The sequence below is a fragment of the Zootoca vivipara genome, chromosome 10 (genome assembly GCF_965207765.1).
Source record: "Zootoca vivipara chromosome 10, rZooViv2.hap1.1, whole genome shotgun sequence".
Classification (NCBI taxonomy): Eukaryota; Metazoa; Chordata; class Lepidosauria; order Squamata; family Lacertidae; genus Zootoca; species Zootoca vivipara.
In genome coordinates this window covers 39,499,747-39,525,086 of record NC_142593.1, presented here as the reverse complement: position 1 = coordinate 39,525,086, position 25,340 = coordinate 39,499,747, and the positions used below count along the sequence as shown (strand labels likewise).

Below are 25,340 nucleotides of genomic sequence, written 5' to 3'. Positions count from 1 at the left end.
TTTTTAAGAAAAGATCTGGGGCTCCCAGGAAGTGAACCTGAGACCTTCTGCATGCCAAGCACGTGCTCTCTCCCTGAGCTATGGCCCTGCTCAGTTCTATGCATGTGCCATTAGGTTGATGAAGTTCCTCCTCGAGTTGAAAGCTCTACATTGAAATCTAGGCACAAGCATTGATGTGGACACGTGTTCTCACACTTCTCAAGGCATTCCTTTGCAACCAATATTTGGCTCTCGGTTGCAGAGAAGAGCTGGTGAAAGCTCGGCTGCTTATGTTTATGAGCAAATTAAAAAAAATCTGAAGTATTCACCACTATGGTGTGGTGACGAAAGGATTAAAGAATAAATGCAACAAACCAAACTGATCCTGCATGTATTGTTTCCAGCTGTGGTACACAAGCTACACAGGGCAGATTTAAGTTACTGTGATATATGGCTGCATTTTCCCGCCAAGGGCAATCAGATATATCCGAGCTGTGAGTTTCAATGCACACTTGCACATGCACACACACCCCCATTGCGTGACCTGTGGCTTGCCAGGTGCTTCACATACAGTTTTCCCTGGATTTGTTGTTGTTGTTCTTTGGTGTGCCCCAACAGGTAGCAAAATCAGGAGGTTCCCAGCCCTTTAGCAGCTGCCATGCATGGCTGGAGGGCTGCATTTGCCTTGGTGAGTCACAGGTGGTGCAGGCCTGAACCAAAACATCAAATACTGCTCCAGCAACACCGTTTTGTGGCAGCAGGGCATATGGGATGGCCCAGGGGCAACGTTATATATATGGGAGGATTTGCAGGCGCTTGTCTTTATTCATGCCAAGCCAAACCACGTTTGCCTCCCCCGGAATAATATTTTGTGGGGGCCCAACTCCTCCACCTGCATTTGTCCCTATTATTATCATCATCATCATCATCATCATCATCATCATCATTATCATTATCATCATCATCTGCTCCTACAGGTCCCTTCTGTGATACCAAAATATTGTCGGTCTCCAAAATACCTCCTTTTTCATTTTAAAAATATTTCTGAAGGGTTCCCCCGTTATTTTTTTCCCAAAGGTTCCTCACTGGGATGCCCTTGTCAGTGGCCATGGATGGTTGGGAATTGAATTCCAAAAAACTGATGGTGGTTTGTTTGTTTTTTTAAAGTTTGCAATTTTTAATTTTAAAAAAAAACCCCTGAAAATAATAATTCAGTTTTTTGATAGACCGAGATTATATTCTTTGTATTAGGGGGCTGCTTCCTGTGGCTGTTATGGGGATTTTTTTCATGTTTTCATGCATCTATATTAATAGTTTTTTTTTAAAAAAGCCATGCTCTGTGTGTTCGTGTGTGTGTGTGTGTGTGTGTGTGTGTGTGTGTAAATGTGTTGTAAATTGTTTTGAGACCTTGGGGTAACAAGCAACTAAGAAATAACAGCAGCAACATCAACAACTCAACAACAACAACAACAATTCTGTAAAAGAGTGTAAAATAGCTGCTGGGACAGCCTTCTGAAAGGCAGCCTTGCAAGCAGCATTCCTTGCTACGCCCCCTTTGGCCACATTCATGAGACATGCAGCCCCCCACCCCCCCGAAGATTGCCCATGGGTTACACTGGCCCTTAGCCCCCCCCAAACAAATATTCACCCCTGAAGTAGCCAGCTGGCCACTCCCTGACCACAAAATGCTTCTAAAAAGACGAAATAATCTTGCAGCAACCAGCACCAGCTCTGGTGGGCATACTGGACCATGCTGCTGACATGGGCATCTGCTTGCTACTGCTCCCATCGCCAGCCACTCTCTGGGTGGGCCGTATGACAAGCCGCTCCTGCCCTGCTGAAATGCCCCTCTTAATGAAGGTGCTGCAGGAGGCCTATCCACTTTTTCAGCCGGCCACCCAAGCTCTACAGATGGGAGTCGTTAAGTTTGAAATCACATGACATTTTACTAGCAAAATAAAATATTGTGGCTCAGCAGTTTTATCTAGAGTATTGCAGCCAATCAATTGTAAGCTGTTAGGTGTTCCAGTTTAAACAGGGTCAGGCCAGGGCATGGAGGAGAGAACCCTGGCAAAAGCTGGAAACAACACGCAAAAGTAATATCAAAGTTCTGGGAAGGGTTTGCAGGAGCAGAACCTCTAGCATGTTATCCTACGGAGAGCGGTATGCAGTTTACTTCAATTCTTTTCCTACAAAACAAATACAGTTTAAACAAACAAACCGATTTTCACGCGGAAAACTAGCTTGTACAGATGGCAGGAAACAATGAGCAAACAAAGAGCAATCATTGCTATTTAAGCAAATAGAAATAATTAGCAAACGAAAACTTTTACTGCTGTTTCTTTCTTGCAAATGCAAAGCCAGAACTGTGGCAGAGAAACCAGCGCTATGGAAAACAGCAGGGAGGGGACGGAGGGAGAGAGAGAGAGAGAGAATGTCCTCATGCAACAGATGAGGATCAACATCTGGAACATTTTACCCATCAAAGTGAAAGGCCTGGGATATTACACACAGTTCCATCATCAAAAGCCCTGCTCAGTAACATGATAGATGCAAAACGGAGTCTGACCAAGGGGACTGCCCGCTCTGCGGTGTCCTCAGACAACCTTCTCTCTGAACCTCTGCTACACACGAGGGAGAAGTCGTGCTTTATATTTCTTTTTTGCTCAACAAAAGAAGTCACAATTTTCTCTGCTTCCTATGTCTTTGGCAATTTCCCTTTCCTCTGACCCGCTTGCTTTCACGGCAGTCATTCCCTTTAATACAAAAAGGCACCACCTCTTGCCTATTGCAATGCATTCCCAGCTCTGCGGTTGGATCCTGTCCCAGCTGGATCTCTCTCCTCTGTGTGTCAGACCTTTCCACACCCCGTGAATAATGTTTGGTCAGGCTGTGCAACTTGGTTTATGTCAAACTGTTTTCGGGAGAATTTCCCGGTCATTTGTTTTGGCACAAACTACGCTAGGCTTCCCCTCCATGCCACCCTTTCCCCCTGTCAAGTTTTTTTTTGCGGACCTTCAGAGAAGTAATTTACTCAGTAAAGGCTCCTGGTAAAAGGGCTTAGTGTGAAGGGGAATTTTAACAAGCCAGGCTAAGCTAGTAGTCCCTTGCACAATTTGACCTCTGAGTTATTTCCTGTTTCCCAAATACAGTGAGAAGTTCACCAAAAAACCCCACACAAAAAACAGAAACAAAACCCACGCAGCTGTAATCCTTTAACATTCATCAGGGCAGACAAAAGAAGTACTTCTTCAAACAATGCAGTGGTGACCGCTAGCTTAGATAGATTTAAAGTGCGGTTAGACAAATTTATGGGGGTCAGGTCTATAAGTGGTGATAACAACCTCAGGGAGTGTCCAGAACTCTCTAAATTCCCCTAAATTCTGGGATTCCTACATGAACCTGGCCGTTCACTATGAAAAACGGGATGCTGGACTCAATAGTTTATTGCTCTGATCCAGCAGCGTTCTTATTTCTACTAAATATCACTTACCCCTATTTTCCCCCTACCTTTGAGCAAGAAATCCCTACATATTTCATACCTTTTCGTGCCCGCTTGCCTTTTAAGAAACTAAGAAGCAAATAACCTCCTGTAGCTTTGAATCTGACACACTTTAACAAAGTTTGTTTGAGGAGAAAGAGAAATAAATGAATTGATAGTTGTGATTCTCTCTGGGCCCAGGTGGTGCTGTGGTTAAACCACTGAGCCTAGGGCTTGCTGATCAGAAGGTCAGCGGTTCGAATCCCTGTGACGGGGTGAGCTCCCGTTGCTTGGTCCCAGCTCCTGCCAACCTAGCAGTTCGAAAGCACGTCAAAATGCAAGTAGATAAATAGGAACCGCTACAGCGGGAAGGTAAACGGCGTTTCCATGTGCTGCTCTGGTTTGCCAGAAGCGGCTTTGTCATGCTGGCCACATGACCTGGAAGCTATACGCCGGCTCCCTCGGCCAATAATGCGAGATGAGCGCGCAACCCCAGAGTCGGTCACGACTGGACCTAATGGTCAGGGGTCCCTTTACCTTTACCTTTTAGTTGTGATTCTCAAGACAGACATCAGGCCGATGCCTTCACTGTACTAATAAAAATGTTTTAATCATAGGAGCTGTCCTGTGTTTTTATTTTGGTGTTTAGCTTATTGTTAACTTTAATTACCTTTTGACTGTTTTAAACAGACTGTTTTGTTCTTTATTCTTTTTGTAAACTGCTCTGAGGTTTTCTTACAGTTAAGCAGAATATAATCCTTGTGAAATAATAAATAAAATAAATGACAGCACTTTGGAACTTAAATCAGCAATAACATATGCATGGCTTGGTCTCAAAGCATGATAACTGCTACACCTGTGATGGTATGTGAAAAGTCAACCTCCTGCTCCTCTCCAGAACTGGATTTCACAAAAGTCGCCTATCCAGCAGCAAAGAGATGGTGTGGATATTTAGAGCAGGGGTCCCCAAACTTACCCGGCTTTGGGCCGGATGCCCGCCGCGCAGATTGCATGGTGGGCCGGAGGGTGGGGGCGCAAGAGCGCGTAGCTGTGCACACGCATGTGCAAATGCTATTTCTGGCACACTCCTGACCTGGAAAGAGCTGGAAATAGCTTGCGCGCATGTGCAGAAGCCTCCTCCAACCCGGAAGTACACTGGAAATGACGCATGCGCATGCGCACAAGCTATTTCAGTCACTTTTCTGGGTCGGAAGTCAGCAGCTGCGCCGCACCGCGCCGGTAAGAGCAGGTGGCAGGGGTCCCTGGGGGCCGCATAAAAGAGCCTCGGGGGCCGTATGTGGCCCCTTGGCTGTAGTCTGGGGACCCCTGATTAGAGAGTAAATTTCCAGTGGGGCCTAGGATTCTTAGGTTGTGGGATAGCTCCTATGCATTTTGCAAAGCAGTTTTATTTTCTGTATTTAAAAAACGGTATATGGAAATGGGCACTGAGGAGGGAGTACCTACAAGCACTGCTTTGTTTAAAACCATGTTGGGCCCAGGCGCGTAGCAAGGGAGGGGTGAAGGGGGCGGGCCGCCCTCGCCTCCTCCGCCAGAGCAGAAAGAACCAGAGCGCACTACGGAGCAGGTTGCGACGCCCTGCCCCCAGGAGGTGCCGCCTCAGGCAGCCAAGCGGGGCACCGTTCGCCACTGGTTGGGCCACTAAACCTCTCCAGTTTTCTTTTCTCAAGGCACAGTAAACTGCAGAAATTCAGAATTAGCAGCTGTAAGTGCTACAAGAAGGCATCATCTACTCTCTGCTGCCCTCTCATGGATTTTAAGTGTATTTTACTATTTGCCATGTAAGTGGAGAAGGCAAAAAGAAAGTGCCCTTCCTTTACTCAAGTACTGTAATCAAACATCTACATTAGCAGCTCCAGCTCTGAGGGCCTTCTGGCGGTTCCCTCACTGTGAGAAGTGAGGTTGCAGAGAAAAAGGCAGAGGGCCTTCTTGGTGGTGGTGCCCGCCCTGTGGAACGCCCTCCCACCACATGTCAAGTAAATAAACAACTATTTGACTTTTAGAAGACATCTGAAGGCAACCCTCTTTAAGGAAGTTGTTAATGTCTGGCGTTTTACGTTTTATCATGTTTTTAATATTCTGTTGGAAGCCGCCCATTATTATTATTATTATTCATCATCATCACATTTGCCAGAGAAATAAAGAACAGGACAGTGGCAGTCCTGAAGAGCTTAAAGTCCTAGAAGTTTTAACAACTGGGAAGAGAATAAAGAGAGGGCATATGTTTGCAACAGGAACGGGAAACCTGATTTTTAGAAATAGTATTAAAGTAATTTGGTTTGATTTATAATAATCTGGAAAATTAATAAAAAAATAATTTGAAAAAAGAGAGAATAAAGAGAGGGCAGAAAGAGGAAGAGATGACTGTGAACAAACTGGCTTGTGTCAGTTGCTGAAAAGCTGAACCATAAGAATGACTTAGACCTCTGAGGTTCCGACATAATAATAAACTGTTCATTACTTTTGTTTGCCCTCTGCGGTCTGAGCACAGGCACATATTTTCAAGACTTTTGGCATAACCACAAAGATTAAAAAAATGTATTTTTATAAAAAGACAGGAGACAAAGGAGAGGCAGGAAGGGCAGTTCTTGCCATTTTCAGCGTTCACCCTTCCCAATTATTCTGGGCAGTACTTTGCACAACTGCAACCTCTCTTCCTACTTCTGCTGAACTGAGGTCTGAGGTGGTGGAAGTATCCCAGCAAGAAGAGAACACCACACAGCTGCTTTCAACTGGGAGAAGCTGGTTTCATTGGGAGGGCCCGAAATGAAAATGGTGGTGCAATTTTACTCCCCTAGCCTTTAAACTGATACTCTACGGCAGGCATCCCCAAACTTCGGCCCTCCAGATGTTTTGGACTACAATTCCCATCATCCCTCACCATTGGTCCTCTTAGCTAGGGATCATGGGAGTTGTAGGCCAAAACATCTGGAGGGCCACAGTTTGGGGATGCCTGCTCTACGGTATGGCCATGGAAGAGCACACAGTGACTGCATATTAACTTTGGAGAATCCTGCGGGCTGCAGTCCATTTTTGCCTTTAATCACAAAAAAAGAGTATTGAGGCACCTTAAAGGTTGCTTGGCATCCATCAGCCTTGGGAGACAATGGAACCTTAAAGACTAACAATTGTATTATGGCATAGGAAGCTTTCGTGGACTTGAGCCCATGTCATCAGATGGCAAGGGGTGAAATCTTAGTGTGCATACAAAATTATAAGGTGGGAATTGAATCAGATACAGATATGATAGCCACTGATCATTAGACCTTAAAGGTAAAGGTAAAGGGACCCCTGACCATTAGGTCCAGTTGTGACCGACTCTGGGGTTGCGGCGCTCTTCTCACTTTATTGGCCGAGGGAGCCGGCGTACAGCTTCCAGGTCATGTGGCCAGCACGACAAAGCCGCTTCTGGTGAACCAGAGCAGCACACGGAAACACCGTTTACCTTACCTATTTATCTACTTGCACTTTGACGTGCTTTTGAACTGCTAGGTTGGCAGGAGCTAGGACTGAGCAACGGGAGCTTACCCCGTGGCATGGATTTGAACCGCCGACCCTCTGATCGGCAAGCCCTAGGCTCAGTGGTTTAACCCACAGCGCCACCCACATCCCATTAGAGCTTAAAGGCATGTTTTTTTAAAAAAGACACACCTTTTACAGCATTGCCAAGAAGATAGTATTGTTACGAGTTTTGGGGCTAGAAGCTGGAAGCAGCAGGCTCACAAGCCAGAGTGAGCAAGAGTGATGCTTGATTTCTGTTTGAATCCAAAGCTGTGCCTATGGGAAAAGCAAGACCCTCTTGGGGTGCTAATGCTGTGAGCCCCTCCATCGCAGGCTCAGGTTGCATGTATGTGTAAATAAACCAAATATCTCTGCTCTCCCTCATTCCAAAGGAAACACAAACCCTAGGCAAGCACCTGCAACCCCTGGAATCTCGCACTGCTCAGAGATCACGGTGGAGAGCAACAGCATGAATTAGTGGATCAGGGAACCCTTCACAAGAAACCGTCTTGATAGCCCAGATATCCAGGTATTGGTAAGCTGATAAACACATTAAAATGTATGTGTGTGGGGGGGGGGGAGGAATCATTTGTCTTGAATTTAACTCACAAGTGATGGCATCAGTTGCTTGGTACTGTCAAGCTCAATGCCGTGGCTTGGGGCTTAAATTAATCAATACTGACTGGGGTCTGTGTACCTTAGGGACCCCTCCTTCCTGCTTCATTAGATCTATGTGGGGAGTAATGCCCCATGCCCTGTTTTGTACGGAGGTCAGTCTTGTAAGAGCACAGGGTTACACAGTGCAATACTCCGCCAAGAGGAGCATGCCTGGCTATTCGTCTGCTGGATTTTAGGTGCTTAGTCAAAGTGCAACTTTTCCACAAAGTTGTTTTGTGCTTGTTTTCTGGCTGCTGCACATGTTTTTTTTTCCATCTTTTCTTTGGCTAGGTTTTAAGCAAGCTGCATTTTGTTTGGGTGCTTTTTTAATTTTTTTAAAGTTATTTGGATGGCTTTTTCCCCTGGATATACACCACATTTAGGCACCATCCTGATGGCAAAGAACATAGCCTACACAGCCTCAAAATAATAAAAATAGTGGACTAATAATAATAATTATTAGAGACAAACTGAACCCACCCCCAAGCACCTCCCTCAGGTGAGGCACATAGAGAAGGGCATCTGATGAAGATCACAGAGTCTGAGCTGGTCCATGTGAGCGGAAATGGTCATTATTGCTATTATTATTATTATTGAGATAGTGGGGTCCTTAGCCCCCAAAATCAGCACTTTGAACTGAGCACAGAAAATGCCAAAAAAGTCACCAGTGCAGTTGGGAAAATGCCAACAAAAAAGAAACTTTAATGAAACCTCCTTAAGCCTTAGCATTTTGTTTTTTTGTGTGTTTTTTTTTGCTTCAGTGCAAATCATGGGCACGATCTAGTGAAAGTCAAGCATCAGAATCCCATTGGTCTGGAGGGAGAGTTAAACCAAGTGTTTAAATTTCTACCATTGAGAACAAATGAGGCTTAAAAGTGCTTAACTCTGGCTGGACTGTGCCCAACGTGTATTATCCACCGAAGGCTTTATTTAATAAGCATGCTTCGGTGAACCTAAACTATGACTCACTGGAAGGGGAAAACACCTTTTGGGCTGGAGAGCAAAGAAGACAAGTCAGTAAGATTTTAAAGAAGATACACAGCCGGGGCATGCTGTGCGTGGCGGAATAGGCAGGTGCTTATTCACTGCCTGCAGTTACCACCAGTGAAAACAACACAAGAGGGAAATGGGGTCAGCAAGTGGGGATGGTCATGGATCGGAAGGAACGGGATACCCCCCCCCCCCTGATTGAGAATGCCATTGGGCACACCAGCGGGGTAGACTGTGGTGGAAATAGTAGCTTCAGGGAGAAGCCCTTAGGGGAAAGGGTTAAGTACAGCTCCCCTGTGCTAAATCCCTCTCCCACCACAGCCGATTTAAATTAAAAATAAACAAATCAGTCATGGATCTCCCAATATTTTGCCTTGTTTAGGCTACAGCTTTTCTGTAGCAATTTTGCACGCAGATCCAATGGAAAATACTCAGGCAAAATTCAGATACTAGCTGGAGGTTCCGTGAGGTGTTTCACTATTCTGAGCTCCCTAATGAAGGGCTCCAGACTTTCTTTATCCCCAGCATTCCCTCTTGTCTTTCCTGGCCCCGGCCGGTGTTGCTCTTAACTTTTGCCCTTCTGGCCTCAGACAAACGGAGACCTCGCCCGTACAGCTGTTTCTCTGTCCTGGTTCCTCGGCCTGCAGAGGCAGAGCAGCAGCAGGGAAAGTTACTAGCAGCAAAAGACGGCACTTCAAACACCTCTGGGCAATAATCTGTGAGGAGGAAAGCTGGCGCCAAATTTCTAAATTGGTGTGGGAAGGGGAGGAAAGCTGCGCCAATGCCATCCTTTCTGCCTTCCTTGGCGCTCTGCCTTCATATAACATGCATTGCCACAACTACCAGGGTTTTATGTGCCCTGAGGAGAGATTCTATGCTTGTGCCACTCAGTCTGTTGTTATGGGAACACCTATAACATCAAATGCAGCATTATGACTAGTTCAGGCAAAGGGCCACCTGAGCCAAACCTCTAGTACATCTCACAGCTTTGAGCTTGCTTCGCATTTCCTTTAAGCATGCTGGAGCCAAACTGTTCAGACACCAAAGCACACCCGTTAATTTGAAGTCTAGGCCTGGTAAAACTGGTAGGTTTTCTGACGGAAGTGAAGGAAGGCATTACAGAGGCCTGTGTGATTCTTCCAGAGGAAAATTGGTACTAAGTCCCATACTGCCTACCTTTTTAAAGAGTTTTTTTAAAGTCTCTTAAAGGACTTTCTAGTTTGCAATGCAGTTGCAATGCAGCAGTAAAACCACTTATTGCTTATGGACACAAATCTTTTAAGTTGCCGGGGACTCCAAGGAATTAAAACAAAGAGAAAATGTCAGGCTGGTATCTAATTTAAAGGTAAAGGGACCCCTGACCATTAGGTCCAGTCGTGACTGACTCTGGGGTTGCGCGCTCATCTCACATTATTGGCTGAGGGAGCCGACGTATAGCTTCCAGGTCATGTGGCCAGCATGACAAAGTTGCTTCTGGCGAACCAGAGCAGCACATGGAAACACCGTTTACCTTCCCGCTATAGCGGTTCCTATTTATCTACTTGCATTTTGATGTGCTTTCGAACTGCTAGGTTGGCAGGAGCTGGGACCAAGCAACGGGAGCTCACCCCGTCACAGGGATTCGAACCGCCGACCTTCTGGTCAGCAAGCCCTAGGCTCAGTGGTTTAACCACAGCGCTACCTGGGTTCCTGGTATCTAATTTAAAGGACCACAATAAACCTTCAGGGGCTGTTTTGGTTCTTACCCTTAGCTACAGCCAGTGCTTTTTCCTCTAAAAATTTTTTAGGGGTACTCTCATTTTGACTCAAGAAAATCACCATTTTATAGTGCGGATGGGGGAAAATAAATACAGTAAATGGACAAAGATTCACAAAATGTTTAGGGGTATGCGTCCCTCCAGAAAAAAAGCACTGGCTACAGCTGTGGGAAAGGTATTAATACCAACCATACTATAAACTATGAGTGGTTCCAGGCCAGCCAAGCATAAGGTCAGTTCATACTGATACAAGCAATAAATGCATAGCAAAATAACTGCATGGGGTATGTGGTTTTTGCTGCGTACAGCTGTTAAGGGATGGCACAAAAGCTGAGAATGTTAGACAAGCCTTCTGGATCAGGCCAACAGCCCATCCAGGCCAACATCCTATTCTCACAGTCACCGGCCAGATGCCTAAGAAAAGCCTGCAAGCTGGACATGAGCACAGCAGCAGTCTGCCCACCTGTGATTCCCAGCATTTGGTCTTCAGAAGCATTGCTGCCTCTGACTGTGCAGGCAGAGCATAGCCACTGTGATCAGTAGCTACCGAGAGCTCCCTCCTCTGTGAATTTGCCTTATCCTCTTTAAAAACCATGTACTGTAAGTTGGTGTCCATCACTACTTCTCCCGGCAGCATATTTGATGGTGTGAAGAAGTACTTTCATTGGTTTGTCCTGAATCTTCGAACATTTGGCTTTACTATTGTTGTTGTTGTTGTTGCTGCTTACATTTCTATACCACCTTTATCTTTCCAAGGATCTCAAGGTGGTGAATCTCAAGGTGGTCCTCCCCATTTAATCTTCATAAGAACCCTTTGAGGTAGGTCAGGCTAAGTGATGGCGACTGGCCCAAAGTCACCCATGGAGCTCCATGGCGGAGCGGCATTCGAACCCTGCTCTCCAAAGTCCTGGTCCAACATTCTAACCATTCCACCACACTAGTGGCCACAGCACAGTAGTGGAGAACTCGCCTTGCATGCAGAGGGGTCCTGGTTCAACCCCTGGCATCTCCAGGTAGAGCTTTCTCACTCTATGCGTATACAGTGGTACTTCACAAGACGAATGCCTCGCGAAACGAAAAACTCGCAAGACGAAAGCGTTTTGCGATGTTTTTGGTGACTTGCAAGACGAAGTTTTCTATGGCCGTGCTTCGCAAGCCTTTTTTGCGGTTTTTTTTTTTTGCTGCGGCAAACCGCGCTTCGCAAGACGAAATTATCGCAAGACGAAGCGACTCACAGAACGAATTAATTTCGTCTTGCGAGACATCACTGTACCCCTCTATCATGTCTTCTCTTACACTCCTTTCCTCTAAACTCAAAAGCCCCAAATGTTGAAATCTTCCCTCATAAGAGAGTTGCCCCATCCACTTAATCATTGGGGTTGCCCTTCTCTGAACCCTTCCCAGCTCTGCAATAATCTTCTTGAGGCAAGCGTGATGATGTGAGCTGGGTGCAGCCCCATCCACCAGTTCACACCGCTTTGTAAATTATGAAGGTGCTGCATTATCTTTTAACTCAGGGGTTTGACAAGAAGCTAAAATGTAGCTTTACCTGTATTAACCCGCCTTTGTGGACTCATCTAGACCGGAATTTTAATCTTGCATAATATAAAGCGGTAAGTGCAGACGAGGGCATCCTTTAAAAAGTTAATCACAACCATAAACCTGAGAGTTCCTGTCTGTGACAAGTACCAAGGCATTTTCTACACTGATTTAGCAACAATAGCATTTTCAAAGATGGGCTTTTCTAGTAACTGAGGGCCAAGCTAGATGAGATGCTGTTCACGCAAAGGGCAACAAAGGGCTTTTAAAAAGTAAATTGCAGAAATTGATGCCTCAATCACAGAAAGAGCATGGGGGTGTGTGGCAAAGGGTTAAGGCATCCAACCTCTCTCACCAGGTCCTGATTCGAACTGGTACAATCACACACAATGAGAATTTACTTTTTAAAGCCACATAAGGAGACCCTGTTGGATCAGGTTGTTGGCCCATACAGTCCAGCATCCTCTTCACATAGTGGCCAACCAAAAACCTATGGGAAGCCTGCCTGCAGAACCTGAACACAAGAGTTGTCTCCCCACCGGTTGTTTTCCAGCAACTGGTGCTCAGAAGCATATTGCCTCTGCCCGTGGGTGTGGAGCATATCCAGTCAGCCTTACCCTTCACTCAGGCCATCCCTTGGGCATCAGACTGGCAAACAATTTGCTCCCAGGTGCGTGTAAAGGGGTAACCCCTCTCTCACACAAACATTGCTATTCAATTCCATGGAATGTGAAATGAGGCAAAGCTAACATATTGAAACAGAGGTTGAAAACAATGGGGTCAACAATCTGCCACAAATGTTGGAGGGTGATCACCATCATCATGACTTCATGCAACCGATGCCATTTTCAAAAGCGGTCTCCCAAGCACACCCAGACCAAGGAGGGCAAATGGCTGGTAGTTTCTATTTCTTTATGGACTAAGCATGTGCTTACAGCAGTTCCAAAAGTGCACAGAACTTGCACATACACGCTTCTTGCGATTAAGTAGCTGGCACCCCCTCCCTCCCCAGGCTTGGTCATTATCCTTCTTCAGCTGCCTCCCCCATGAGAGGTCCAGAGGGTGGCCGCATGGAATGGGCCTTTTCTGCGGTGGCTCCCTGTTTGTGGAATGCTCTCCCCAGGGAGGCCTCTCTGCCACCTTCATTACATGTCTTTAGGAGCCAGAAAACATTTCTGCAACCAGGCATTTGGCTGATAAACATTCCATGGCCTTTTACATCATGTTTGTGGGTAGCAGGCCCAGCTATATGTTAGCAGGCCTGGAGCTCTGCATTCCTTGTATGCAATATTTATACCCCAGTTTTTATTTCTCAGTGAAAATACAGGCAGAGAACAAAGGATTTTCTAGGTGGTGTCCCATCCAGGCACTAAACAGGCCCAACTCTGGCTTAGTTTCAGCAAGGTGGGCTCCCTGTCATGTTTAATCCCATTGAAATTATTGCCCCGACCAGCAGGCATACTGGGAATGACAGCTGTGAATTGCCCACCATGCAAATTTCCCACAATGCCTCAATGTAACACTACTTCAAGGCATTGTGTGAAATTTTAATTATAAAAGAATACAATCTCATCGAAAAGGTGTGACCAAATCAAGACACATTAAGTTGTCTTACCTGTTATGGTCGCTTTGTTGATGGATGGTTGGTTACACATGGGTGACCGTCTGATAGAAAAGAGGGGGGGAAATGTAAGTCCTCAGCATAAAACCATTCTTATCAGTGTCACTGGTGATTTGGGGGGTAGGGGTGTAGGGATCATGACATCAGCACAGAATTAAGCTGTCACGGGCATCAGAAGGGAATGGGGGAATTGAACATATGGTTGCTATTTCATCTGTGGCCATGCATTTGATACCACTTGCAACTTTGGACTCGGTGGTCACATGCAGTGGCCAGAAGCCATTCCAAACCTAGAACTAGCAGCTGGCTCATCGTGTGTACAGCCCAGTGACCTTTCTCTATGCTCTATCAGTGTACAGCCATGGTGGTTGAGACTCATGGGAGTTGTAGTCTGAATATCTGAAGGACATCAGGTGGAGGAAGGCTAGTGTACGTGGTAGAACGGAGGAATGACACAAAACGAAGGGAGATGTTGACATTTTCTGCTGGTAGCTGCTCATTCAGAAATTGCTAAATGGTGGCATTCCGCAGCAGGCCTGTCAGCAGATTCACAATATGCTCAGGTTGTGGTCCGTTGCTCTGGCCCACAAATTGACCTGTCAAGTCAGCGCAACCAACAGCAAGAGGAGTCCTTTATCCTATTACAACACCCAACATCCATTCATCTTCCACATGAGACAGGGTGATCAATTGAGATCACCTCCTCAGACCTCCAGAAACATCTGCAGGGACTTACTGGACTAGACTTAAATGTGCATTATAAACTTGTTCTATGTAGTGGTTCTAACTTCAAGCTGCTGTTATGCTTTCCCCCCAAGAAATGACAGACTAGTTGCTATCGTTGTTGCTTATTGTATTTTGTATTAGGTTTATTATATGTGGAAAAAGTGACAAAGCAAAAATGAAGGGAGCATTAACTCAAAATGTTAGGAAGGAGGAAAAGGCCACACTTACTTGCTAGGTGCTCGATCCGGCAGGTTGGTTAATGCAGCAAAATTATTCCGTACAGAACGTAAGCTGGCCAGCACCTGTAGCAAATAAAGTGGATGCTTCAATCTCAGTTTCACCAGGTGTGCTACCCATCTCACTCTGCTCCATTGGTCAACAAGCCGAAAGCTTTCTAAACAATCTCTTAAAACTTTCCAGGATTATTTTGGTGTCTGAAGCCTTTGACCGTTACTTCACAAAGAAGCTTTTGAAATGCAAGAACAATCATTTCGCCGCTTTCCTTCTCACAAAAGAAGCCATTATTTGTTTAAAAAGCAGCCTTGTTCAAATAAGACAAAAATTACGTATAAAACACTCTTTGTTTCTCTGAAATTACAGAGCTTTGAAAAGAATGGTCTACTGATGTCCAGTGCCATTTGCACCAGAATTATCCCAGCAGTTAACAACTGCACAATGAGATCCTCTCACATTTGAAATTCATATAAAGTTATTATGAAATAAATCCATGTCACCCTGATTTGCTGGCACCAAATAGGTGTGCGCGTGTGTGCAATAATAATAATAATAATAATAATAATAATAATAATAATAATAATAATATTTTTGCGTATAAATAATAATTTATTATTTATATACAAACATTGGAAGCACACCTTAAAGTACCTGGACCGGAATAGTACTCCTAGTGATCCAAAATGGCAACAGTTTGGGGCATAGAATCTCAAATGCACTAGTACTTTGCACATTCACAAACTGCTGGTGTGGGACTGCTCATCACCTGTGTTGGGGCAGAGATGGCAAACAGTGTGCCCTTGCTTCCGACCCGCATTAAGAGGTGCTTTGCACCATCAGGGCTCACCATGCTTCAAAATCAGTTCACTGAATGGCATGGCAGTCTGATGTTCAAAGAAAAGAAGTTTCTTTTTAAAGAAAACTCCCCCTACCCACCCTTCCACTGGGTTATTGCATGTTCTTTGTGTGAACCTATGCAGCTCCTTAGAGCGCTGGTTTGGTATAACAACTAGCATGTCAGACGAGGACTAGGGAGAGCTGGCTTCAAATCCCCACACAGCCATGAACTCACTGAGTGATCTTGGGCCGGTTCCAGACTCTCAGGCTGGGGACACACCATGCGCTTAAAGCGTACCCCCCTCCAAAGGATCGTGGGAACTGTACTTTGCACCTCACAGAGCCACAGTTCCCAGAACCCTTAACAAATCACAATTCCCAGGACCCCTTTTTGGGGAGGGGTGTGTGCTTCAAATGTATAGTGTGTACGCAGCCTCAGTTTAGTGTTACTGTGAGGATAAAATTGGGAGGCAGAATCATGTATACCACTTTGAGCTCCATAGGGGAAAGGTTGGATAGAAATGTAGCAAACAAATACAGTGGTACCTCGGTTTAAGAACAGCCCTGTTTGCAACTATCCGGTATAAGAACTCCGCAAAACTGGAAGTAGTGTTCTGGGAAGCGAACTTTACCTCGGTCTACGATCAGAATCCGAACGGTGGAAGGGCACCGGCAGTGGGAGGCCTCATTAGGGAAAGCGTGCCTTGTGTTAAGAATGGCTTTGGTTTAAGAACGGATTTCCGGAACGGATTAAGTTCGTAAACCAAGGTACCACTGTAAATAAAATTTAGAAATCATCAGATTTCTTTCTAAGCACCTCTAAGCAATACAAGTTAACCATGGAAGTGGTTCCATTTCAGAATGTTATTTTTGGAACATAATAGTAATAACAACAAAAACTGTAGCTCATTCAAATATATGGCTCAACCCAAAAACAGCCCCCCCCTCCTTTGATCCTTTCCTATATGGCTACATCATTGCATGTGGAGCCTACCTGAGCAAACGGTGTCACAATCAAGTCATCTCCATGTCTGAAAAAACAAACAAACAGCAGAGTAATCAGTATCGGATGGCTTTGCTCCCCTCCATCAGGTTCAAAATGATACATTATTCTTTATTCATCTTGTCCTCAACTACTTTCTCACCGTGCATTCATTCCAGCTGTGCTATCTGGAGGCTAAGAAGCAAGACAGCTGTAGCCTAGTAACTTTGGGGTGAACAAGCACCTATGACTCCAGTGTGGCTTTTTTTTTTTAGACTTGCACACAGCTGTATAGAACAGATTGAGTGCTCAGGGTTATGCTCCTTTAAACTCAGGGAAATCTTTCATCCCAAAAAACAAACCAGGCATGCCCCGGCAGTTGGTAGCGCCCACAATTACTTTTCATTGGCGAGGCCAGCCCACTGGAACACCAAAAGTGATTCGCATCAAGTATTAACGAACGGATAACCATTTGTGAGGTTCGGACAAGCTAGTAACTGCAGATGACAGGGAAGTGTTTCATAGGCTAATAAAAACCCAGTAAAACTTCTCAACTGACTCACATGTCCTCAGCGTTACGGAGAGTGTGCTGTTGCTGGAGCAACCGTACCCACATCACAATGTGACGTAGGAGTAAAGTTATCAGGATGACGTCTCTTAGCGGGAGAGGGGGCAGGAAGCAAGGAGGTCACTCACACTTGCAGGGGGAAAATACCTTTCGTCAAGCCCAAAGTACTTATCACTCTCATATAAATAAAACTGCAGAGTAACACAAAAGTTAGCACATGGGTGATTCTTTTCCTCTTAAGTTACTAGGGTCATTGGCCAACCTAAGAAGGACATCAACTGGAGAGATTACATGATATATAAAGTCACTCGTTATTATTTTTTAAAGAAAATTGAAATGCTCTCGAAGAGGGAAACAGTCAGGCCAAGCTTTGCAACACATTCTCACAAACTCCAGCAACCCATAATTGAATACGAATAAGACCTGCCAAAACATGCCTTGGGTAGATTCCAAACAGAGATAAAGGTGGCAATTCTGTGAAGAGCTAATTCCAGACGTAACCAACTGCAAGATTGCAGCCTATGGCTCCATCTCTGACTGCGAGGGGGGAGGAACCCTCGTAAAGGAACGCAAATTAAACTGTTGCTTGTGCTATCTAGGATGAAAGACATGATTCTACTTAACTTTTAATATGCAATCCTAGGATTGTGTTGTTGTGGTTTACATTGATGTCCTGTCCCCCCCCCCTTGTTATATGCTCTGCAAACCTCTGCAGACACCCACAGAAGATTCACAGCTATAGAGGATCAGTAGAGCAACAACTAAACTCTGGTTCTATCACGAGAACGAGGCAGACATGTAAATAGCTCTTTTAACAAGCAAATCAGACCTTTCTTCTTGTTTCTGCTCACAGCAAGACTGTGAGATAGGTCAACCTCCTTTCCATTTTACAGACTTCTTGAAGCCACATAATAATTCTGTGCTCAAAAGAGGAGGATGTAAAACCAGACTCTGTAAATTCAAGTGAGATCCTAGGGTGGGCTGAAATGGGAAAATGCATTGCTCATGACCCGACATGGCAGACTCTTAACATCTAAACAAAATCAAAACCTCTGAGAAAGACAAAAAAAGCAGAACAGAAATAAATAGAACTGCCTCACTGTCTTTTAAGCAGGCGCAAACATGTTCACATGATTTGGCCTAATACTATAATCACCACAACAAGGTGGAGGAAGCCTGGCACCAATGAAGAAGCAACACAATATTTAAATGGTCTTATGAAACATACATTCAAACTGGCTATTAGAGACCTGGCAAATCAGCTGACAGTTAAGTGCTATTAAACCCAAGAGTCCATTAAATCCATGTTAACTGCTCTCAATTTGAGAGGGCAGCAACTATCAGTCCATAGGACCAATCCAGCCCACTGGTTAGGGAACAGTCACCAGTCATAGAATTGTAGAGTTGGAAAGGGCCATGAGAACCATCCCATCTCCCTGCAATGCAGGAATCTTTTGCCCAATGTAGGGCTTGAACCCATGACCTTGAGATTGGGAGTCTCATGCTCTACTGAATTAGCTATATGGGAAGTGCAAATGCCAAGTGTAGTGACACTCATAGGTAAAGAGATACCCTTGCTGTTGCCCTGCAGATCATCCAGCCATCTTCTGGCAGATTCCAATCTACTCCCTGCCTGCCTCTGATCTTGATAACCAGGCAGCACTCGTCAGACTCCTGCGGGGAGTCACTGCTGTCAAGTGCACACTGTGGTTGGACTAGATCCACCATCAAATCTCCCAATAATTTTCTTTATTTTAAAAAAAGGAAGCAGCTACGCCAGTGATGGGGAATCTCTAGCCTGCAAGACAATCTTGGTCTGCCAGGGGATTCAGTTTGGCCTGCCAGGTCAGTTCCCCCAAACCAATGGTCCCTTGTGACGTCCACTGATGGGTGGGAGGTTGGGGTTAAATCTGTAGGGTTGGAAGGGTCATCTAGTCCAACCCCCTGCAATGCAGGAATCACAACTAAAGCATCCATGACAGATGCCCATTTAATATCTGCTCTAAAAAGATGGATAGATATACATACCACACATACATATCACAAATATTCATTTGCTTGTTTTCAAAAGGTCAGATTAAAAAGTGTACCCACTAACATTTATTTATATATATATATATATATATATATATATATATATATATATATATATATATATATATAGTGTTTTTTATGGGAGGGGGTGGTTGGGAGCTTTTTATTATGTATTTTGTGCTTTTATCTTGTCTTTGAATGCTGTGAAGCACCCTGAGATCTATGGGAGAAGGATGCTATACAAAGTTAACAAATAATAATCAACACAGCTGCATTGTTTTCCCCTGAACACACGTAAACATGATGTGGGATCATACCCACTAGCCCTTGGCTTCGTGTGTTTGGCATGATCTGCAAAGAAGCCCATTGGCATATGACATGTGTGTGCACAGGCTTTGCACAAGCAAGGAGATTCCCTTGAATTTGGACCCTGTGGTGGCAAAGCACCTGCCTTGAATGCAGAAGGTGGATAGCTCATTTGCTTACGAGCATGATGCTGACAATGCCAAGGTTGCAAGTTCAATCCCCGAAAGGGAAAGTTGCATATTCCTGCATTGCAGGGGGTTGGACTAGATAATCCTCAAGGACCCTCCCAACCCTATGATTCTTATGAGTTAACCCCCTCTATGAGGTTTAATCCACTAGAGAAGGCTAGTAAACAACCTGTCTGAAATTGGCAGGAGCCGCTGACAGTCAATATAGTTTATGCTTCAGTTTTGCGTGTTCCAATGAATAAGCAGCATCCCAGATTTCACATACAGAAGCTACACACTTTGCACGTCCTTAGGGTAGAATAACAGAATTGGAAGGTACTTTGTATGTCATCTAACCCCTTGCCAATGCAAGGGACACCCCCCTTCCCAGCATCCCTTTATAGGATAAGGTGGCCATATGGCATCTGCTTAAAAACCTCTAATGAAGGAGAGCCCATCATCTTCAAAATCTGTCTGTTCCCCTGAAAAGCAGCTGGTACATCCAGGAAGCTCTTCCTAATGTTTAGTCTAAACCCCTTTTCATTTTATTCAGTATTGTGTAAAGACAATGTCTTCCTAATCCACTACAGGTGTCAATCAGCTTAGCTATGCTAGGCCGATTGTCCTGTCGCTGCTCATTTTGCATACATTTCACCAATAAATTGTATTTTCACATCCTACACCTTGTTGCACGCCGTGTTGACCTGATTCCACTGTTTTCAGCCTTTCAGCCTTTCCACTGTTATCAGCCTGGTAATGAAGGATGGCATTTCTTGCACCTGATGAAGCAGATTCTAGACCACGGAAGCTGATGCCATGTGAATTTGAAAGTCCTTTCAGACACTGCGTCAAATACTTACATATCACTGGCAATGGAGGAGTTTCTGGACATAGACTTTGGAGAGAGGTCATAGTCGCTATCGGACCGGTAGAGGAAGGATTCCCTCCGCTGACTGTGAACAAAGTTAGCCTGGAGAATGAGCCCCGATCCAGGGCTTGTCATGGGATCCAAGGGACTCCGTCCCGATGAGGTGCCATTGTCGACGTCGAAACTGCAAGAAAGGAAGAGAAGTTCAATACCACAGAGCTAACAGATCTGCAAGCCACACACATGAAAAAAAGCCACTACCAAGGAACTCTTCCGCCACTTGGAAATCTCTTACTCCTGGACCAAACCACAGGTGGTCATCCCTCGCTATAACATCCACTTCCTTCTGTGCAACTTGCAAATAAAAATAAAGCATTTTTATTTACTTAAGCTCAGCAAGATGCCATGGCAGCACTGGAAACCTTTTATTAGATAAAGTGTCCCTTATTGTCAGTTGTACTTCCTGCAGACAAATATGCTCAAATCACAGCAGTGCAGAAACTGAGACTCAAGTTTTCCCCCAACTGTTGGTGATGGGGGAAGACAGTGACGGGACTGTTACCACTCTAGACTGCAAGTGGGGGCTCCCAGGATGGCATGCTATGCCACCCCAAGAAGGATGTTCTAAACTAGCATAGAAAACTAGCATAGAATCATAGAACTGTAGAGTTGGAAGGGACCTGGAGGGTCATCTAGTCCAACCCTCTGCAATGCAGGAATCCAGCCAATGACATTTAGGAAATTCCTGGGCTGGCTTATGCAAACCAACCTAAAAAGTACAACAGAGGCCATTAACAATACAAGGGAACTTGCTCCCAGGTGTGAACAGAGACTGTGGATTTGGGAGGTTGCCAGATAACTGCTGGAGGGGGAGAAAGGGGTTTTCTGGGAGGAAGAAGAAGGGGAGAAAGAGCTGAGGTCCATCTTTGAGGGAAGGAGCCTGAAGGTTGCCTCTGCAAATGTGTATGCCGTAAGATCTGGACTCCCTCCATGCAGACCAAAGGTGTACATAGGTGAATGAACCATATTTCCTAAAGCACGGCAGTATTTGTTCTAGTCTTGCTGGCACTTCAAGAAGCCACTGCTGCGTGACTTAAGCAAAGTTCAGGGGGAGCCGGGTCTCCTCCTCAGGCCAGAGGTTTCACAGCTGGCTCCCTCAACTCTTCTGCCATGGACTCAGGCAGCAGTAAATGGGAAGCGTCAGGGTCAATACTGATGGCAGTAAGTTTTCTTCTTCAGCCTCCTGACAAGTGCTTTTACTGTACTCCTGTCATCTGCCCCATAATCCCTTTTATGGAAGATGCAAAATCTTCATCCCAGGAAGTTGGACCTGCAACTTTCTACAACAAAGTTGAGACTGCTGAGCTGTGGTCTCTTACTCTTGTGGAAAGTAAGGCACGCACAGAGCTGCCCCCATCCACAGAAAGGAGCAAGGAACTTATTGCAAGTAGAAAATGCAAGTGGGCGTTGCAATCCTTGTGCTCACAAGAGGTCACTAGATGCTTGACTCAGCGCTGCTACAGTACAGCTCCATTCATTTCAGCGAGCCTTGGAAGTTTACTATGCTACTGAAACAGGAGAGCAATCTAAGCACATGTTAAACTTATCCATACTATGTGCTACTCAAAACCGAAACAGGATTTTGAAACAAGACAATTGCAGCAAATACACTTCCATGTCTGTAGATAATTTGTTTTCAGCTAAGGCCCAATCCATGCAAAATGACATCCAGCTAGGTGGCCTCAGCTTCCTCCGCCCATCCCTCTTCAGAGTGTTGCAATCACACTTTTTGCATCAATCAAATCACAAGAGAAACCACTCCAGAGAAATAGCTCCCCACACCTGCATTGCTACCCTACCTGCCCGCAGACTGTCTTTCCGGAGTGGTGCATGCTCTAGTTATCTCTCGCTTGTACTACTGCAATGCGCTCCACGTGGGGCTATCTTTGAAGGTGACCCAGAAACTGCAATTAATACGGCAGCTAGACTGGTGACTGGGAGTGGCCACCAGGACCACATAACACCAGTCCTGAGAGATCTACATTGGCTCCCAGTACGTTTCCAATTCAAAGTGTTGGTGCTGACCATTAAATCCCTAAACAGCCTCGGTCCTGTATACCTGAAGGAACGTCTCCACCCCCATCGTTCAGCCTGGACATGGAGATCCAGTGCCGAGGGCCTTCTGGCAGTTCCCTCATTGCGAGAAGTGAGGTTACAGGGAACCAGACAGAGGGCCTTCTCGGTAGTGACACCCGCCCTGTGGAACGCCCTTCCATCAGATGTCAAGGAAATAAGCAGCTATCCTATTTTTAAAAGACATCTGAAGGCAGCCCTGTTTAGAGAAGTTTTTAATATTTAATGCTGTATTGTTTTAACACTTGATTGGGAGCCGCCCAGAGTGGCTGGGGAGACTCAGCCAGATGGGCAGGGTACAAATAATAAATTGTTGTTGTTGTTGTTACAGTAATGCATTAAAAGATGCAAGCATTCTTGAGGGCTGAGCTACAGCTCCCCCCCCCCGAATTTCACCAAATAATATTTTTTGCTTAGGCTTAAAAGTAATGCAGAACTAAAATTGCATGTCTCCCAACCTTATTGATAAGGTTAAAAACCAAATAGAAGGGGAACTGCTATTCATGAGGGCTTAATATTGCAAATGGGTCACTGGCAATTGATTTGGGGTTGTTGTTTTTTACCTTATGATTTTTTTCATGGAAAAAGTAAACCCTCTTGGAGGAAAACCTGCTAAGTTGTCAATATATAATCTGAGACATGAACACACTTGTTCCACAAAGCTACAACATGGAACACCTGCAATTTGCCAGTCATCCAGGTGTTTCTGTTGCAGTACAAAACCATGGACACTAGATGGGGGTCTAAAACAAGAAAACTAGCTTCTGGCAGATACATTCAGATTTTGATTTAATACGGTTTGCTTCCAGACAGGGGCTTAATACTGTAAAAAGGGTCATTCAGATATTGCAACAGGTTGTTGGCAACTGGGACTACTTTTAAACTCTTCAGAAGGAATAAATCTGGATTAAAAGGGGAGCAGGGATACAGGCTAGTATTTTGACGCTGGCACCGTCATGTCGATGCTGCGATAAAACAAATGCACACATGAGAAGCACCCAATTGACAATAAACACTCATTTAGAAGCACCCATTGATACAGAGCCCCGGCGAGTACATCTTGTAAAACACTGTTTCCTAGGACCTATGCACAAAGCAATACCGAAGAGTGACAAGGAGGGCAAATGCGGTCAAGAAATCCTGCCAGGTAACGAGCATTTCTATAGAACTTCTCAATTTATTGTGATTTAAATGCCTGACCCCATTTGTCAGTTGCTGAATAAGGACTGGGCTGGTAAGATATTGGACTGCTTGTTACCATAATATGTGAGAAACTGTATTCACATGTGGCAGCTCCAGCTCAGTGGTAGAATAACTGGTTTGTAGGAAGAAGGTTCAATCCCTGGTGCCTCCAGGTGGGGCTGGGAACACCCCCAATCTGAAACCCTGAAAATCCACTGCCAGTCAGTGTAGGCAATACAGAGCTAGGTAGCCTAATGATATGATGCAGTACAAAGCATCTTCTTATATTCCAGCGTACTTCCAACCAAGATGTTTTCTCTGACTAGTGAATAGCTGTATTCTGTACAAATTTCACCAATTCAGAGGATATTAGGAAAGCCATATTTGTGGAAGATTGGCTGGTGCCTTGGAGAATCCATAAAATGACTGGTGAGTCCGGCCAAATGGTTGGTTAAATGGTCGGTTTATTGGGTGACAGAAGTCTGCTCACCTCTCTTGGTGTGGCAGCATTTCTGGACGGAAGAGGCTTCACTGGGGCCCCGATGGTGGAATTCAAATTTCAGTGCCCTTCCTGCTACGCAGAGGGGGCATAAGCCCCCATCGCCTATCAGGAGCCGGATCCTAGCCTGCACCTTGCATTGGTGAATAGGGATGCAGGCTGGGATGCGGGCTATGCCAGGGGGCGAAGCTGATGGAGCCGATGGTGGGCTTCCCTCGGATCCACCCCTTGCCCATTTAAGCAGCCCACACCTGGGGCACAGCCTGTTTGTTCCTGTGTTGGGTTTCCCCATCCCACCCACCCATGGTTTACATTGATAACTCAATGACTTTGTTGTGGCTATGGTGGTTGCTGTTCTTACGGGGTCAGGTAGGAATTTGCCCACCAGGATAATTGGCTCTTACCTGGTGGTTTTGCCTACCTCATAGCAATTTGTCACAACTGGTTGGGCATTGGGGCAATTTTGGACAGAGGGGAGGTTGTAGTCCCCACCTGCCCCTCCAAATGCTGGGGTATCCCATTAAAGGAATCCGGGGGGAGTGGCCATGTCCGCATGCCCAGGGTGGGGAGAGGGCCAAAGGCACTCACCCAGATGGCAGTCCCTGCAGGGGCACCCTATTTGATGTACGTATTAGGAACCCCCGCCTGGATTGACCACACGTCACTTTCAGTGGGTGGGCCGGAAGTATTTCAATTGCCCCACAGCCAAGCCAAATCTCTTTCATCTGTATTCAATAAAGTTGTGGCCTGTTTTTACCCCAAACCCAGTTTTATATGGGTTGGGGCATGGGAAGTCCGATGCCTTGTCTTGCAAGTCATCTTTTGTTTGGTTTCAGAATGGGACAAACCTTCACTAGCTTCCAAACCATCTTCGTTTGTTTATGCAAAGGCTGCAACATTTCCATGACACGGAGGCATGCCCTGCCCTTAACTTTCTCAGGCTTCCAGCAGAATTGAATTAAAGCTAATGAAAATTCAAACCAAAAGGGACTTTTAAAAAAACGCTTCAGGGAGAAATGAGTTTTCGTGAGACCAGGTAAAAGGTTAGATAGCAACAAGTAACACTCACATTTATTTGTGAACTTGTTGACATCCATAGGGATAGGTTAACCCTGTTTCCCCCCCGTTAACCAATCAGGTTTTCAGGAGTAGGAATAACCTCCCATGGCTACCAGCATTCAAGGATAGACTTTTACACAACTGTATTGATCCTTTACTTTTCATATTCACATATCACATTTGTTAATAAGGCAGGTCTTTG

At 45.2% G+C, this 25,340-nt stretch overlaps 1 protein-coding gene across 9 annotated transcripts in view; it reads right to left on the bottom strand.

Annotated features, from left to right (window-relative positions):
- Positions 1–25,340, bottom strand: part of PDE4D (phosphodiesterase 4D) — a 632,406-nt gene that overhangs the window by 98,900 nt on the left and 508,166 nt on the right. For all 9 annotated transcript variants that reach the window (XM_035100833.3, XM_035100834.3, XM_035100836.3 and 6 more), the window contains 4 exons: positions 20,258–20,449; positions 16,335–16,371; positions 14,498–14,571; positions 13,538–13,587 (listed from right to left, as the gene is read on the bottom strand). In XM_035100833.3, the coding sequence (XP_034956724.1) occupies positions 13,538–13,587; positions 14,498–14,571; positions 16,335–16,371; positions 20,258–20,449 (353 nt within the window). The remainder of the gene's footprint in view (positions 1–13,537; positions 13,588–14,497; positions 14,572–16,334; positions 16,372–20,257; positions 20,450–25,340) is intronic.